The sequence below is a fragment of the Archocentrus centrarchus genome, chromosome 2 (assembly GCF_007364275.1).
Source record: "Archocentrus centrarchus isolate MPI-CPG fArcCen1 chromosome 2, fArcCen1, whole genome shotgun sequence".
Taxonomy (NCBI): Eukaryota; Metazoa; Chordata; class Actinopteri; order Cichliformes; family Cichlidae; genus Archocentrus; species Archocentrus centrarchus.
The window spans coordinates 19,029,728-19,042,823 of record NC_044347.1 but is presented as its reverse complement, the minus strand read 5'-3'; the positions used below and the strand labels follow the sequence as shown (position 1 = coordinate 19,042,823).

General features: G+C 41.1%; 1 protein-coding gene across 2 annotated transcripts in view; it reads right to left on the bottom strand.

The window, feature by feature from the left end:
• LOC115794337 (cytochrome P450 4F3-like) overlaps positions 1–3,307 on the bottom strand; it is a 32,804-nt gene extending 29,497 nt beyond the window's left edge. Inside the window, exon 1 of one of the 2 annotated variants that reach the window (XM_030749793.1) lies at positions 3,205–3,307. Coding sequence is in view for 1 of the 2 variants with exons in the window: in XM_030749784.1 (XP_030605644.1) it covers positions 1,012–1,102 (91 nt within the window). In the remaining variant the exon portion in view is untranslated. Of the gene's footprint in view, positions 1–1,011; positions 1,185–3,204 lie in introns of those variants that run through there. The other variant, XM_030749784.1, reaches the window with a different exon arrangement.
• Positions 3,308–13,096: the final 9,789 nt, after the last annotated feature.

Sequence of the window (13,096 nt, the reverse complement as noted above, 5' to 3'; positions counted from 1 at the left end):
ATCGTTGACTAATCGACTAATCAAAAAAAGCAGCCCTAAGTCTCACATCCTATGAGAGTTTATGTGCTCAGTGTCCGTCAGTAACAGCATTAGATCCACTTCAAAGAAAGGTTGAGTAACCAAAGTAGTTAAGTAAATTTCAACATATCCCTCTTTTAGTCCTGATTTATAAGTGTTGATATTATTAAAATGTTAAAATAAAGTGTGTACAGAAACGTTTTTATAAACAAACAGTAGTAGAAACACACTGGCAGGCCGCAGCCGCTATGCGTTGCAAAGGACTATAATTATATCACTGTGTAATTATAATATTGAGCTTCATAACTTACTTTTTTCTGTTACAAGTTTATACAGTTTGTTATAAAGATATACGCAGTCTAAGTACAGGTGCCTGTCAATGGACTTCAGTTGTTTCAAATTATTTAAAAAAACTTTCTCTTTTGTTTTTTTTGTGTGTGTGTGTGTGTGTGTGTGTGTGTGTGTGTGTGTGTGTGTGTGTGTGTGTGTGTGTGTGTGTGTGTGTGTGTGTGTGTGTGTGTGTGTGTGTGTTTTCCAGAGTTGGAGCTGTCCTGTGTAGGCTTGCAGTAATTTTAACCACCAATGTTTGACAGCACTGAGCAGACAAATATGGCAGACGCTAGTTTTGGGGTCCCTTTAGGTGGCGTCACAAGCTGAGTTGCTCAGTCTCCCTCCCTTAGTTTCTTGTCTCTTGAGTCTGAGCTCTCTTCCTTGCCTGCAAAGGAAGTTATCTGCCCTTAAAATGACCAGAGATGTTTACAGTATTAATGTATTTTAGCCAAGATGTGGACACGTTATTAATGTGTTTATTTGTTTATGGTCAGTCTTCAGAGCTCCGGCAGACAGCTGAGGCTGCTGAGAGCAGCAGAGAGGACTGCTGCTTGATTCACACGCTGATATTTTCGTTTTTCTTTAGCGACACTTCTCTCGTTCTGGTTGTTCGGGGTTCGAGTGTTAAACCGACAGACAGCACAGTGTTTGCCCTGGTCTAACCTTTGATCCACGGTGTTGGATCTTCCTGGCTTGTGAGACCGCACGGAGGTCTAAAATCGTCGGGAGGACTTGATGAACCTGAGTCGCTCATCGTTAAGTTATTCTTTCTGTACTTTTCTGATGTTGTTCCAAAATTACTCCCGCTGTAGATCCACGGTGGTTCTGATGATCTACAGCAGCGTAACCTTTGACTAACTTTGTTTACATGTGACGTCAGGAAGTCGCCAAAGCAAGACGTAAAAGAGAGACCGGAGTTTTTACAGCACTGGATTGAACTTGGTCAACATGTCACTGCTCTATGCCATATTATTTATTTTGTTTGGAGTAGCACAAGTAGATGTCTTCATAAGAACAGTGAGTCCAGTGCTGCCCACACACATTTAGTGCATATCTTATTATGGATTGAGTATCTCCACTCATCCTCTTATTTTCCTGTGAATGTGACCCTGGAGATTTAAATTGTTTGCTTAGTATTATGCTCTTATAAGATAATTATACTTTTTAAAAAAATCACTTGTCTGTTTTTATGTTAGCTTTACATGTAAAGGAGAGAAAATAACACTAGCACATTGAAGCACAGGTGTCTAATCATTTTATTGTTTTTGATTTCTGGAAATCAAATCCTGCTCCAGATTCAGTTTTTAGTACACTAAAGGGGACATATCATACAAAATCCACTTCTTTAGCCCTTAAATACATTTTTTTTGTGTACTTTGAGTGTGGGAGTGCAGAAAATGTAAATTTATTCTCTCCCGGTGCTGCGTATCTTTATATTCTTTTTGGGTCATATTTTTCAGTCTATTCAGTTTTCTCTATTCCTTATAATGTTTTGTCTATTACCTGACGGCAACTACTAAACAAGGGCATGGACTATAACCTGCTAAACTTGCTCAGGTAGAGCTTGATAACAGTGAGTCTGAGCTGCACTAAAGTTTTCACTCCTGATTTGAGAACGTTTTATTTGCATATTAAAAATCATTTATAGGTGACAGATTCATGCTGAGTACCTCCAAGTGGGGGTTAAAGTGGGCTGGAACGATGCAGAAAGTAAACGAGTAGTTAATCGGACAGGTTAATACATAACAAGGGCGAGGGGGAGCAAATATTGGTAGGGATGTGTCTGCTTCATCCCCCTGATACATAAAAAGTCAGTTAATTTTGAATTTGCTGCAGCCTGGCTTTGCTTCCAGCTGACGGCATGGAGATAATAAGTAATAAGAAAATAATCATATCTTGTGACCCACTTACACTTCAACACATCCTCTTTTTCTTTCCTTTTTTGTTTGCAGTACTTCAGAAGCTACCTTTTTGTGCAGTTTGTAGCATATTGTGAGAGAAAAAATGTTAATGTGTGGCTCTCAGAGATGCACAAAGTTATAAGAAAGACAGGACAGGAGAGGAAGATAAGTGACTTTTTTCAAAGGTAACTGCTCAGCAAGTCACATTTGATAAACTGCTAATTTTGCTTATTTGTAAAATTCTCATTAATTTTAGAGGTTTTTTTTGTTTTTAACTGGATATTGGTTCAATGCATGATGTGTTGCTGAATTATCTTTTTATGTGAAATGTCTTGCAAAATAAATTGAAGTGTAATAGTATTGTGTTATTCAAAGCTTGCATGAAAAACTGTATGGTTTAGTCTAGGCTAAAGTGGTTACTTTGCAGGATTATGGTAATGCACTATGTGGCACTGGTGCAGAGCAGGCTGCGACATAAGTGGCCAATGTTGGGTTACATCAAGGGCAGCAGACATGAATATATTTAAGGTGAGGATGCTGATTCAATTTTCTTGCAAAATTTTACCTTTTATACGAGCTTTATACTGTCTAGAGGTTGGAAATCAGCCATGAAAAGTGCACAAAACATCCACTTATATCTTGATGAATTCAGTGAATATCTTGGATAGCAGCACATATCAGCTGATCACAACCGCTACACAAAGTAAAATCTACTGAAGCTCACAATGCAAATTATTTTATGACTTATGACTATCTGAGTCTTTCTCTTCACCCCATCTTAGTGTTCCCCCACCTGCCAAATGTCTATCTTTCTCTCTCTCTCTCTCTCTCTCTCTCTCTCTCTCTATATATATATATATATATATATATATATATATATATATATATATATATATATATATATATATATATATACAGTAAAGAGGGGAAAAAAAATGTAAAAAGGGGTGATTACCTGTCCAGTAGAGATGCGTGTAGGCATGAGTTTGAAAAGCCGCTGTGCTGTGTTGGTTGTTTAACTCTTTCTGTTTGCGTTTCCTTATCAGTGACCTTCTGTCTTCTCCTTTCTTCCTTTTTCTCAGTTACCTCTACTTGAGCACTGAAGCTCTTCAGAGAGCATGCGTGAGGGAAGGGAGGGGGCGCACTCAGGTTGCTCTGCGAGAAAGCGCTGACTAAGAGAAAAAAAAAAAACTGAAAGAAAATGTGCATCTGTGCATCTGCAAGAGTTTCAAATGCATCATTTCCAGATTCAGGTTTTTGCATTTGAAACCATTTTGCAACATTTTTACAAGGTTTCAAAAACAATAACAGACAATAAATGGCGACAAATCTGAAACTCTGAAAACAACCTGGGGTTTATTGTTCCTCTGTGACAGAAGTGCACTGCTACCTGCTCAGGTAGTGGCCTTAACAGGTATTGATGTTGAGTTGTAGGAGTGCTGCAAAAAGTGAACTATAACCTGTTAAACCTGCTCAAGTAGAACTTAGGTCACTTCTGAGAAACAGTTTAAGTTCATTTAAGTTCCATGCAGTCAGCTGGAAGTGAAGCCAGGCTGCAGCAAATTAAAAATTAGCTCACATTTTACAATATTATGTATTAACCTAACGATCAGATTAACTACTCATTTACTGAAGGTGTCAGAACGCCTGTATAGCCCACTTTAACCCCTGCTTGGAGGTACTCAACATGAGTCTGTCACCTATAAAAGATTTTTAATATACAAATAAAAAGTTATTAGCAAGTAAGGAGTGAAGACTTGAGACGAGCAAAGTGCAGCTCAGCCTCACTGCTGTTAAGGTTCTAGGGTGTTTATTTAGCTCCTTTTAGGAGAAATTTGACTCAGTTTAAGGGGGGATGGGTACAGCTGCACAAACAATAAGAGCATTCAGAACAATAAATCAACTACAATCCAATAAATACAGTGAGACAAACACAATAAGAATTACATGGACAATAAAACCATCAATATTAAACAAAAAAAATCAATAACAACAGTATACAAGTTTATAAAAAGCTGTGCAGAATTAAGTTTGATTGACAGAGGTACAAATCAGTGTTTACTGTTATGTTTACAGAGGGGAACCCTATACATCCAACCTGAGTTAGATGTATAGGGTATGATGTATGAACCATATTCTGTTTGCAAAACAAGGGAGCTGTCAGTTTAGATATTGTTTGCCTGCCTGAATAAATGGAGTCTACACAGAAAATAAAGGTGTTGGTGGATCATGGTGGAACCTGTGTCTGCCAGCTCAAGTCACTGTCAGTGTGAACACCCAGACATTTGTATGAGGTCACTTGTTTAAAGGTATTATTGTGTAAGGTCACAAGGTTCCAGTTTCCAACTGATCTGGGATCCAACAGCATCTCAACAGTCTTGCAGGTGTTTATGTGAAGTTTACGGTTGTCACACCAGGCCACAAGCGTATCCACGGCAGCTCTGTGGGTGGAGTACTTGGAGTACTTGATGAGCAAAGAAGAAGAACTTGTGGCTGAATTCACTTAAAAGCAGAGCTAAACTTAATGAATAGCAGTCTAGCATACGTACCTGCCTTTTCAAGGGGCTTTAGGGTGAAATGCATTAATGTTAATATGGTTTCACCTGTGCTACATTTTCTTGTATGGGCAAACTCCCTGTACAATGCTATAAATGGCCTCCTTAATATTACATAAGGCTGATCCAGGATGTTATCCTTCCTGGTGTTGCATGCCTCATATAGATGAAAGCCAGGAAGACTCTTATTCAGGCTCCAATGCTTAAAGTCAGCAAGTATCAACATAGGAGCATCAGTTTTATTCTGTAGATGTGACGGACACTGTCAGCAATTTGGTTTACTGCTCCGGTGGCGTTCCCATTTGGTGGAATGTAAACAGCACACACAAATATGATGGTAAATTCCCTTGGCAGGTATTGTGGTCTTAATGTAACACACAGCAGCTCCAGGTCGGGGTTACAGATTTTCTCTCTAATTGCAAAGTTTGAACACCAAATGAAACAAATACTTTTTTTTAGTGCAACTTGTGGAGCATGCTTTGTAAAACATTCCACAAAGTAATGGTGTCTGCACAGCCTACATAAAGAACATTTTGGTTATCGGTCTAATTTTCACATGTTCTATGAGAATCTGGGGAAAGTGAAGGAGAGCCTGGAGGTCCTTCAGTCAGAGCTGTGACTTAATGACAAACAGAGACACCAGTGGGCTCAGAGCAGACACTTGTTTTGAGTCCATAAAGTTTGATTTTAATCTGCTTAACCAAATACATCATTAACTGTATCCATTTATTTTTAAAGGCTCGAGAGGTCAGGGCTCCCTGATGGACAGAGCACCTTCATCTGTGTGTAGGGCAGGCCAGAGTCTCCACAGGAAAACAGGAACCAATGCAGTACGTAAGCACATAAAGGTGTCAGCGGCCATAATAGGTTTGCAGCGCTGTGTTGCTCCTGTTTTTTTGTTTTCACTCTGTATTTGTGTGTGTGTGTGTGTCTGTGTGTGTTGGTGGAATGATATTTTTCCTTAACAGGCCAGCAAACAGCAGCAGAGGTTTTGGTTACGTGTGCTGTCAGTGGGGATAATTTTATATCAAGTAAAAGTGTCCTGTGCTCTTTTCATTGAAGTCATGGTTAAATTCTCTCCAAAAAGAAGGTCTTTGATAAGGTGATGGGTGTGAGAAGGTTTGAGGAGGAGGACGTGACACTCCTGAAAGAAATGAGGCAACACTGGAAAACTGCTGAATTTCCCCATCGTATGATTGTAAAGGGATTTCTTATCTTAGCTTATCTCAGGCAAAGGCAGCTGAGTTTGTATGTGGCAGTTTTGTCATTTGGAAAGTAGTTAAAGATTTCTGACTGACCTACTGTGCAGTCGAGAGGCCCTAATTCAGGTCATACTGAGCTATAAGCTAAACTGCTGATACAGCCAAATACCCCAGGATCATCCAGGTTATTACTATGACTATTGCTATAGATATGTTGGTATGGTTTACAGATTATGATGATTTATACAGAGTATGACAATAAAAATAAAATATGTACAGTTAAAGATTATGAGTACAGTTTGTAGCTGACGCTATGGTGGTCTGTGTGGGTTGCTGTAGTGACAGGAAGTAGGAATATGCTACGAGATTTTATTTGCTAATTTTGGTTTAATAATGGCACAATTATTTTATAACAATAAGTTACATGGCATTTCAGTTAATGTTTGTTTGTAAAATTACCGGTGCTTAAAAGAAAACTATATTTGTATTAAGTCATGGAAATGCATGACCCGGAAGTGTGTGTTGTCAGTAGCGGGAGAGAACGGACACAAGAGAAGTCAGAGAGAAACAAAATCGTCGATAAAGACTCAAATCTACTAACGATATTCTACTACTGGTCAACAGGCGCACACGGTAATGATTATTTGCAATGCTGTTAATATGTGTTACAACTGAAATGTGTGATTTATGTTTAATATGAATGCGAGAGTTTGAACGAAGCCATTTTGTTCTTTATTTTAGTTTTCACGGTGTTCCAGGTGTTCCATTGATGATCCGTGCATCGTTTATGATCTGTAAAAGAAATAAATGTCTGTGGACATCAGTACGAAGCGTGAAGTCCTTTTGAGCAGACCAGAGTAGCTACAGTGAAAACGTGACCTGATCCATCGCACCGAGGGGGCGTTATAGTGACACGTGACCTGATACGGCGCACTGAGGCGGCTTCACCCTGCATCCACAAGGCGGCGCCAGAGTTCTTCACATCCTGCCGCAAGCTACAGGCTTCAGAGTTCAACTGCGGGAGTAAGATCAAGTCCAAATGCGCATCCTATGGTCAGATTGTGTAATTAAACGGCCTCTGCTACTGATGGATGAATAAGAGTTGAATAAACACAAAATGACTTCCAATGATAATCCCTTGTTACAAAATGATAGCCATATTAACCATGAGCCTCAAGAGCAAGGTAAACAATGTACAGAAGCAGATGTAAGACCAAAAGAAACTGTAAAGTATGCTGTAACTGATCAAGCTAACCCCGTGAAAGACATTTTACACCTAAAATGCAGGAGCTAAAAGAGCAAGAATTGGTCCAAAAGGAAAGAAAGTTCCAGTCAGTCTACGACAAGTGGAAAATTAAAGTAAGAGACATTCGCACAAGATTAAAGGAAGAATGCCCAGAAAAAGACTTATACAGCATGATGGATGATGTTGAATTGTTTGATTCTGAATTGAAAGAACTGTATGACGATATCAGAAAGCAAACAGCCCCAAATCAAGAAATTCGGAGGAAAGTTGATGCATGCTCTGCTGTAACTTTGGACTTGATGCGGTTAATGAGAGTACAGCTAACAGAGGATGCAAGTGAGTTTGATGCGGTAGCAGAAAAGGCAAGATTACGCATGCTCCTTGACAATGAATATGCCAGATCAATATATGGATCTACCACCTCCAGAGTAACTGCACGCAGCCCTCATTCTGACAATTTCTCAGAGTCAACCAGCATCTCTCACAAGAGAGCCGAGACAGCTGCACAGCTAGCTGCAAAGAAAGCTGAAATTGAAATGGAAGATGCTATTGAAGCTCATCGTCAACAACTGAAAAGGCTTGAAAACCAAAGAGACATTGAAGTAATGCAAGCAAAGCTGAAGGTTTACACTGAAGAGGAGATCAAAGACAAAAATGAGAAATGTGCACATGGTAAAGTAAGTTCTAGCCTGTCCACCTCTTATATTGAATGTCACAGTGATGCCCAGCCAGTCACAAAAAATGAGTCAGCCATTGTGCAGGCAGTTCAAGAGTCAATAGCTCTTACTCGGTTACCTGCTCCAGAGCCTACTGTGTTTTATGGTGACCCTCTAAAGTTTATAGAGTGGAGTACAAGCTTTAAAGCTCTTATAGAAAGACGCTGCTCAAATCCTGCAGACAGGCTATTTTACCTGCAAAGATACATTGCAGGAGAGGCAAAATCCACACTTGAAGGCAGCTTCTACCGGAAAGATGAAGAAGCCTATAAGCAAGCATGGGACAGGCTCGATGCAAGATATGGACATTCATTTATAGTGCAACGTGCTTTTAGAGAGAAACTTAACAAATGGCCAAAAATTGGTGGAAAAGAGTATGTCAAACTGAGAGAGTTCAGTGATTTCCTGCAAACATGTAGCAATGCAATGCCTCACATAAAAGGTCTACAAGTGCTAAATGACTGTGAGGAGAACCAGAAGTTGCTGGTCAAACTCCCAGATTGGATAACATCCAGGTGGAATCGCTATGTAACAGAACAGCTAGATCAAGGTAAGGACTATCCAAGCTTCCAAGACTTTGCTTCCTTTATCTCTAAGGAGGCACGCATAGCTTGTAACCCAGTGTCGTCCTTACATGTTCTAAAGCCACCTGCAGAAATCCCAGTAAGAGAAGCAAAACGCACAAAAGCAAATGCATTTGTCACTAATGTAAAGGCTTCAGACACCTCAGCCACTGCAACTAAGCCTAATATAGAGGAAATCAAGCCAAGAGACTCTGATAAACGAAAGAAAAGAGACATACCACCACAAATCTCAAGCCTGAGCAAGTGCATTTGTTGTGGAGAAAACCACACCGTACACAAATGTCCAAAGCTAACAGAAATGTCTGCGGATGACAAGATAAAATTTGTTCATGAAAACAAACTGTGTTTTGCATGCTTGAGGAAAGGTCATAATTCTAGAGACTGTAAAAACAGAGCCATATGCAAAAGGAGCCATCCAACCCCTCTGCATGAAGACCGCTCTCCAGCAGACGAACCTGAACAAAGAAAAGCAGAACAAAATATGTCCTCACTGTCTTGCTCAGTGGAAGGAGGTGATAATGGGAGCACCTCAATGATTGTGCCAGTGTGGATATCAGCAACTAATACTCCTAACAATGAGACTTTGGTGTATGCGCTATTAGATACGCAAAGCACCCACACGTTTGTTGATCAGGAAGTGTGTGAAAAGCTGCGGGCAGTAACAGAGCCAGTGAAACTAAAGCTCGCAACCATGGTCAAAAGAGACAGTATTGTGAAGAGTCAGAGAGTACAAGGACTTAAAGTCAGAGGATTCTTCTCCAATACATCCATTGACCTACCTCCAGCTTACACAAGAGACTTTATTCCACTTGAGCACACACACATTCCTACATGCCAAACCGCCAGCAAATGGAAACATCTTGCAAACATTGCTCAAGACCTTCCTCCTCTAATGGATTGTGCAGTTGGATTGCTGATAGGCTATGACTGCTCCAGAGCCCTAGCTCCCAGAGAGGTCATCACTGGTGGCAGCAACGAGCCTTATGCTGTAAGAACAGACCTAGGCTGGAGCATTGTAGGAGGGGCACCGCAATTTGTCAATGCAAGAGATGTAACTGGTCTGTGTCATCGTGTATCTGTGAAAGAGGTACCTCCTGTAACTCCATCAGCAATTATTAAGGCACTTGAGTTAGATTTTGCAGATACCAGGTCAAATGACAATGATATATCACAAGATGATATTCAGTTCCTCCAAATCTTAAAAGAAGGAATTCATCTTGAAATGCCTCTTCCCTTTAAAGCACGCCCACAGCTCCCAAACAACAAAGGTCTTGCTCTTGTTCGTTTAAAGCACCTCAAAGGGAAACTGGACAGAGATCCCAAGTTTAAAGGTGATTATGTAAAGTTCATGGAAGGAGTTCTCAGAGATGGCGATGCTGAAAAAGTGGACACACAGCCAACAACAGGAAATGTCTGGTACATACCACACCAAGGCGTTTATCACCCACGAAAGCTGGACAAGATCAGGGTGGTATTTGACTGCTCTGCAAAGTTTAAAGGGACAGCTTTAAACGATCATCTGCTAACAGGGCCTGATCTCACAAATGGACTGACAGGAGTACTGTGCCGTTTTCGCAAGCACCCCATTGCAATCATGTGTGATGTGGAGAAGATGTTTCATAGGTTCCACGTCAACTCAGAGGACAGAGACTATTTGAGGTTTCTCTGGTGGGAAAATGGGAACACAGACTCAGAGTCCTCAGAATACCGAATGAAAGTCCACCTCTTTGGGGCATCCTCATCCCCTGGCTGTGCTAATTATGGTATGAAACATCTGGCCAATGAAAATGAAAAAGAGTACCAGTTAGCAGCTAACTTTGTCCAAAAGCATTTCTACGTGGATGATGGCCTTGTAAGTGTGGAAACTGTTGGATAGGCAACTGAGCTTGTGAAAGAGGCTCAGGCTTTGTGTGCCAAAGGAAAGCTGCACCTTCACAAGTTTCTCTCCAACAACAGAGATGTTCTAGACTCAGTCGATGTGGCAGAACGTGCAGCTGAGATAAAAGATGTTGACCTCAACTACAGTGACCTTCCAGTGCAACGAGTACTAGGTGTAAGGTGGAACGTAGAAAGTGACAACTTCTTCTTCCAAGTAACACTTGAGGAGAAACCACTGACACGGCGTGGTATTCTCTCAGTTGTAGCATCCCTCTACGACCCCTTAGGGTTCTTATCCCCTTTCATCTTGGAAGGGAAAAGAATGTTGCAAGAAATGTGTCATAAGGGCATTGGGTGGGATGATCCACTACCTACTGAACTGAAGCTAAGGTGGGAGAGTTGGATAAAAGATTTAGAAAATCTCAGAATGATTCAGATCCCCAGGTGCTTCAAGCCCACGAACTTCGGTGAAGTCCTGAGAGTTGAACTTCACCGCTTCTCTGACGCAAGCAGTCAAGGATATGGACAGTGTTCCTACATCAGATTAGTGAGTGAACATCAAGTACACTGCACTTTAGTCATGGGCAAAGCAATGGTTGCACCAACCAGAATAGTCACTATTCCAAGGTTGGAATTAACAGCAGCCGTAACCTCAGCTGCTGTGAGCTGCATGCTAAAAAGAGAACTTGAGCTCAAAGTCGACAAAGAATACTTTTGGACTGACTCACAAGTAGTTCTTGGTTATATTAACAATGAGGCCAAAAGATTTCATGTTTTTGTAGCCAACCGTGTCCAGAGAATCCGCCACACCACTAACCCAGAACAATGGCATTATGTCGACACGGCAGAAAATCCAGCTGACCACGCCTCACGTGGCCTGAAAGTAGCCGACATTGTCAATTCGAACTGGCTCACAGGTCCCAAGTTTTTATGGGAACGAGAGATAGTCACAGAGCAAAGCATGCCAGAGCTGTTAGTCGGAGATCCAGAGGTAAAGGCTATGCAGGTGCTGGATACTGAGGCTACACAACAGTGTGACATTACAGAACATTTGTCAAGGTTTTCGAAATGGACTACTGTTGTCAATGCTATTGCACGCATTCAACGTATGGCTAAAGGAATGAAGACATCAGAGCCTCCAAATGTGGAACAAAGGAGAAAAGCCACATTGACTATAGTAAGACTTGTGCAACAAAACGCCTTTCAGGAGGAAATGGACAAACTTAAACAGAAAACAGGAAAGCTACCCTGTAACAACAGACTCTACCAGCTGGATCCCTTCCTTCAAGATGGGGTAATGAGAGTTGGAGGTAGGCTGAGAAAGGCATCTACACATTTTGAGCTAAAGCATCCTGTAATACTCCCTAATAAGGGCGCTATTACACAGCTTATCATTGCACACTATCACGACAAGACACAGCATCAAAGCCAAGGCCAAACTGTAAATGAGATCCGAGCTAATGGGTTTTGGATTATTGGAGGAGGTAAAGTGGTAGCCAAGTACATTAGACAATGCGTATGGTGCAGGAGAGCTCGTGCACCTCCAGAGGAACAAAGAATGGCAGACTTGCCTAGTGATCGCATTGACCCTTCCCCACCATTCACCTACGTAGCTATGGACTGCTTTGGCCCCTTTAATACCAAGCAGGGTCGCAAAGTGTACAAACGCTACGCCCTTCTCTTCACTTGCCTCAACTCTAGAGCGATTCATTTAGAGATGCTGGAAGACATGACTACTGATGCATTTATCAACGCCTTGCGCTGCTATATAGCCATCCGTGGATCTGTCAGACAAATCAGATCAGATCAGGGATCTAACTTCATGGGAGCAAAAAATGAACTGGAGAAGGCTCTACAAGAAATCGACAAAGACAAAGTGACTACATACTTGGCAGATAAGCAGTGCGACTTCCTCATGAATGCACCAAGCTCAAGCCATGCTGGAGGTGCATGGGAGCGTCAAATCAGGACAGTAAGAAGTGTGCTGAGTAAAGTTCTTGCGCAAAGTGCTGGAAGGCTTGATGATGCATCCTTAAGGACCTTTCTTTATGAAGCCATGTACATTGTAAACAGTCGCCCACTTACTGTTAACAGCATCAGTGATCCCACGAGTTTAGAGCCTTTAACACCAAACCACCTTATCACCATGAAGTGCTCTGTACCACTGCCTCCACCTGGCAAGTTCATTCAAGAAGATCTGTATGCCACAAAGTGCTGGAGAAGAGTCCAATATCTGTCAGAGCAGTTTTGCAACAGATGGAGAAAAGAATATCTTGCTAACCTTACTCTTAGACAGCGATGGCATGCCCCTAGGCGCAATATGAAGGTTGGGGATATTGTAATAGCCAAAGATGAGAATGTCCCTCGTAACGAATGGGCACTTGGCAGAGTTGTACGTGTACATGAAGATGATGATGGACTGGTTAGGAAAGTGACACTACAAGTTGGAGACAGAAAACTGGGGAAGAAGGGTGAACGCTTACATAAGCCATCTATTATTGAAAGACCCATTCAAAAGTTGGTTGTTCTTGTAGAAAGTAGTTAAAGGGTATATCCCACTGTTATTGTATTTCTAAATGTGTAAAGTTTGAGGAAAGTGTATATTTGGAAATTACCCTTGATTTATTTGTAAGAATATTGTAAAGTGTAACATTTACATTGTATAT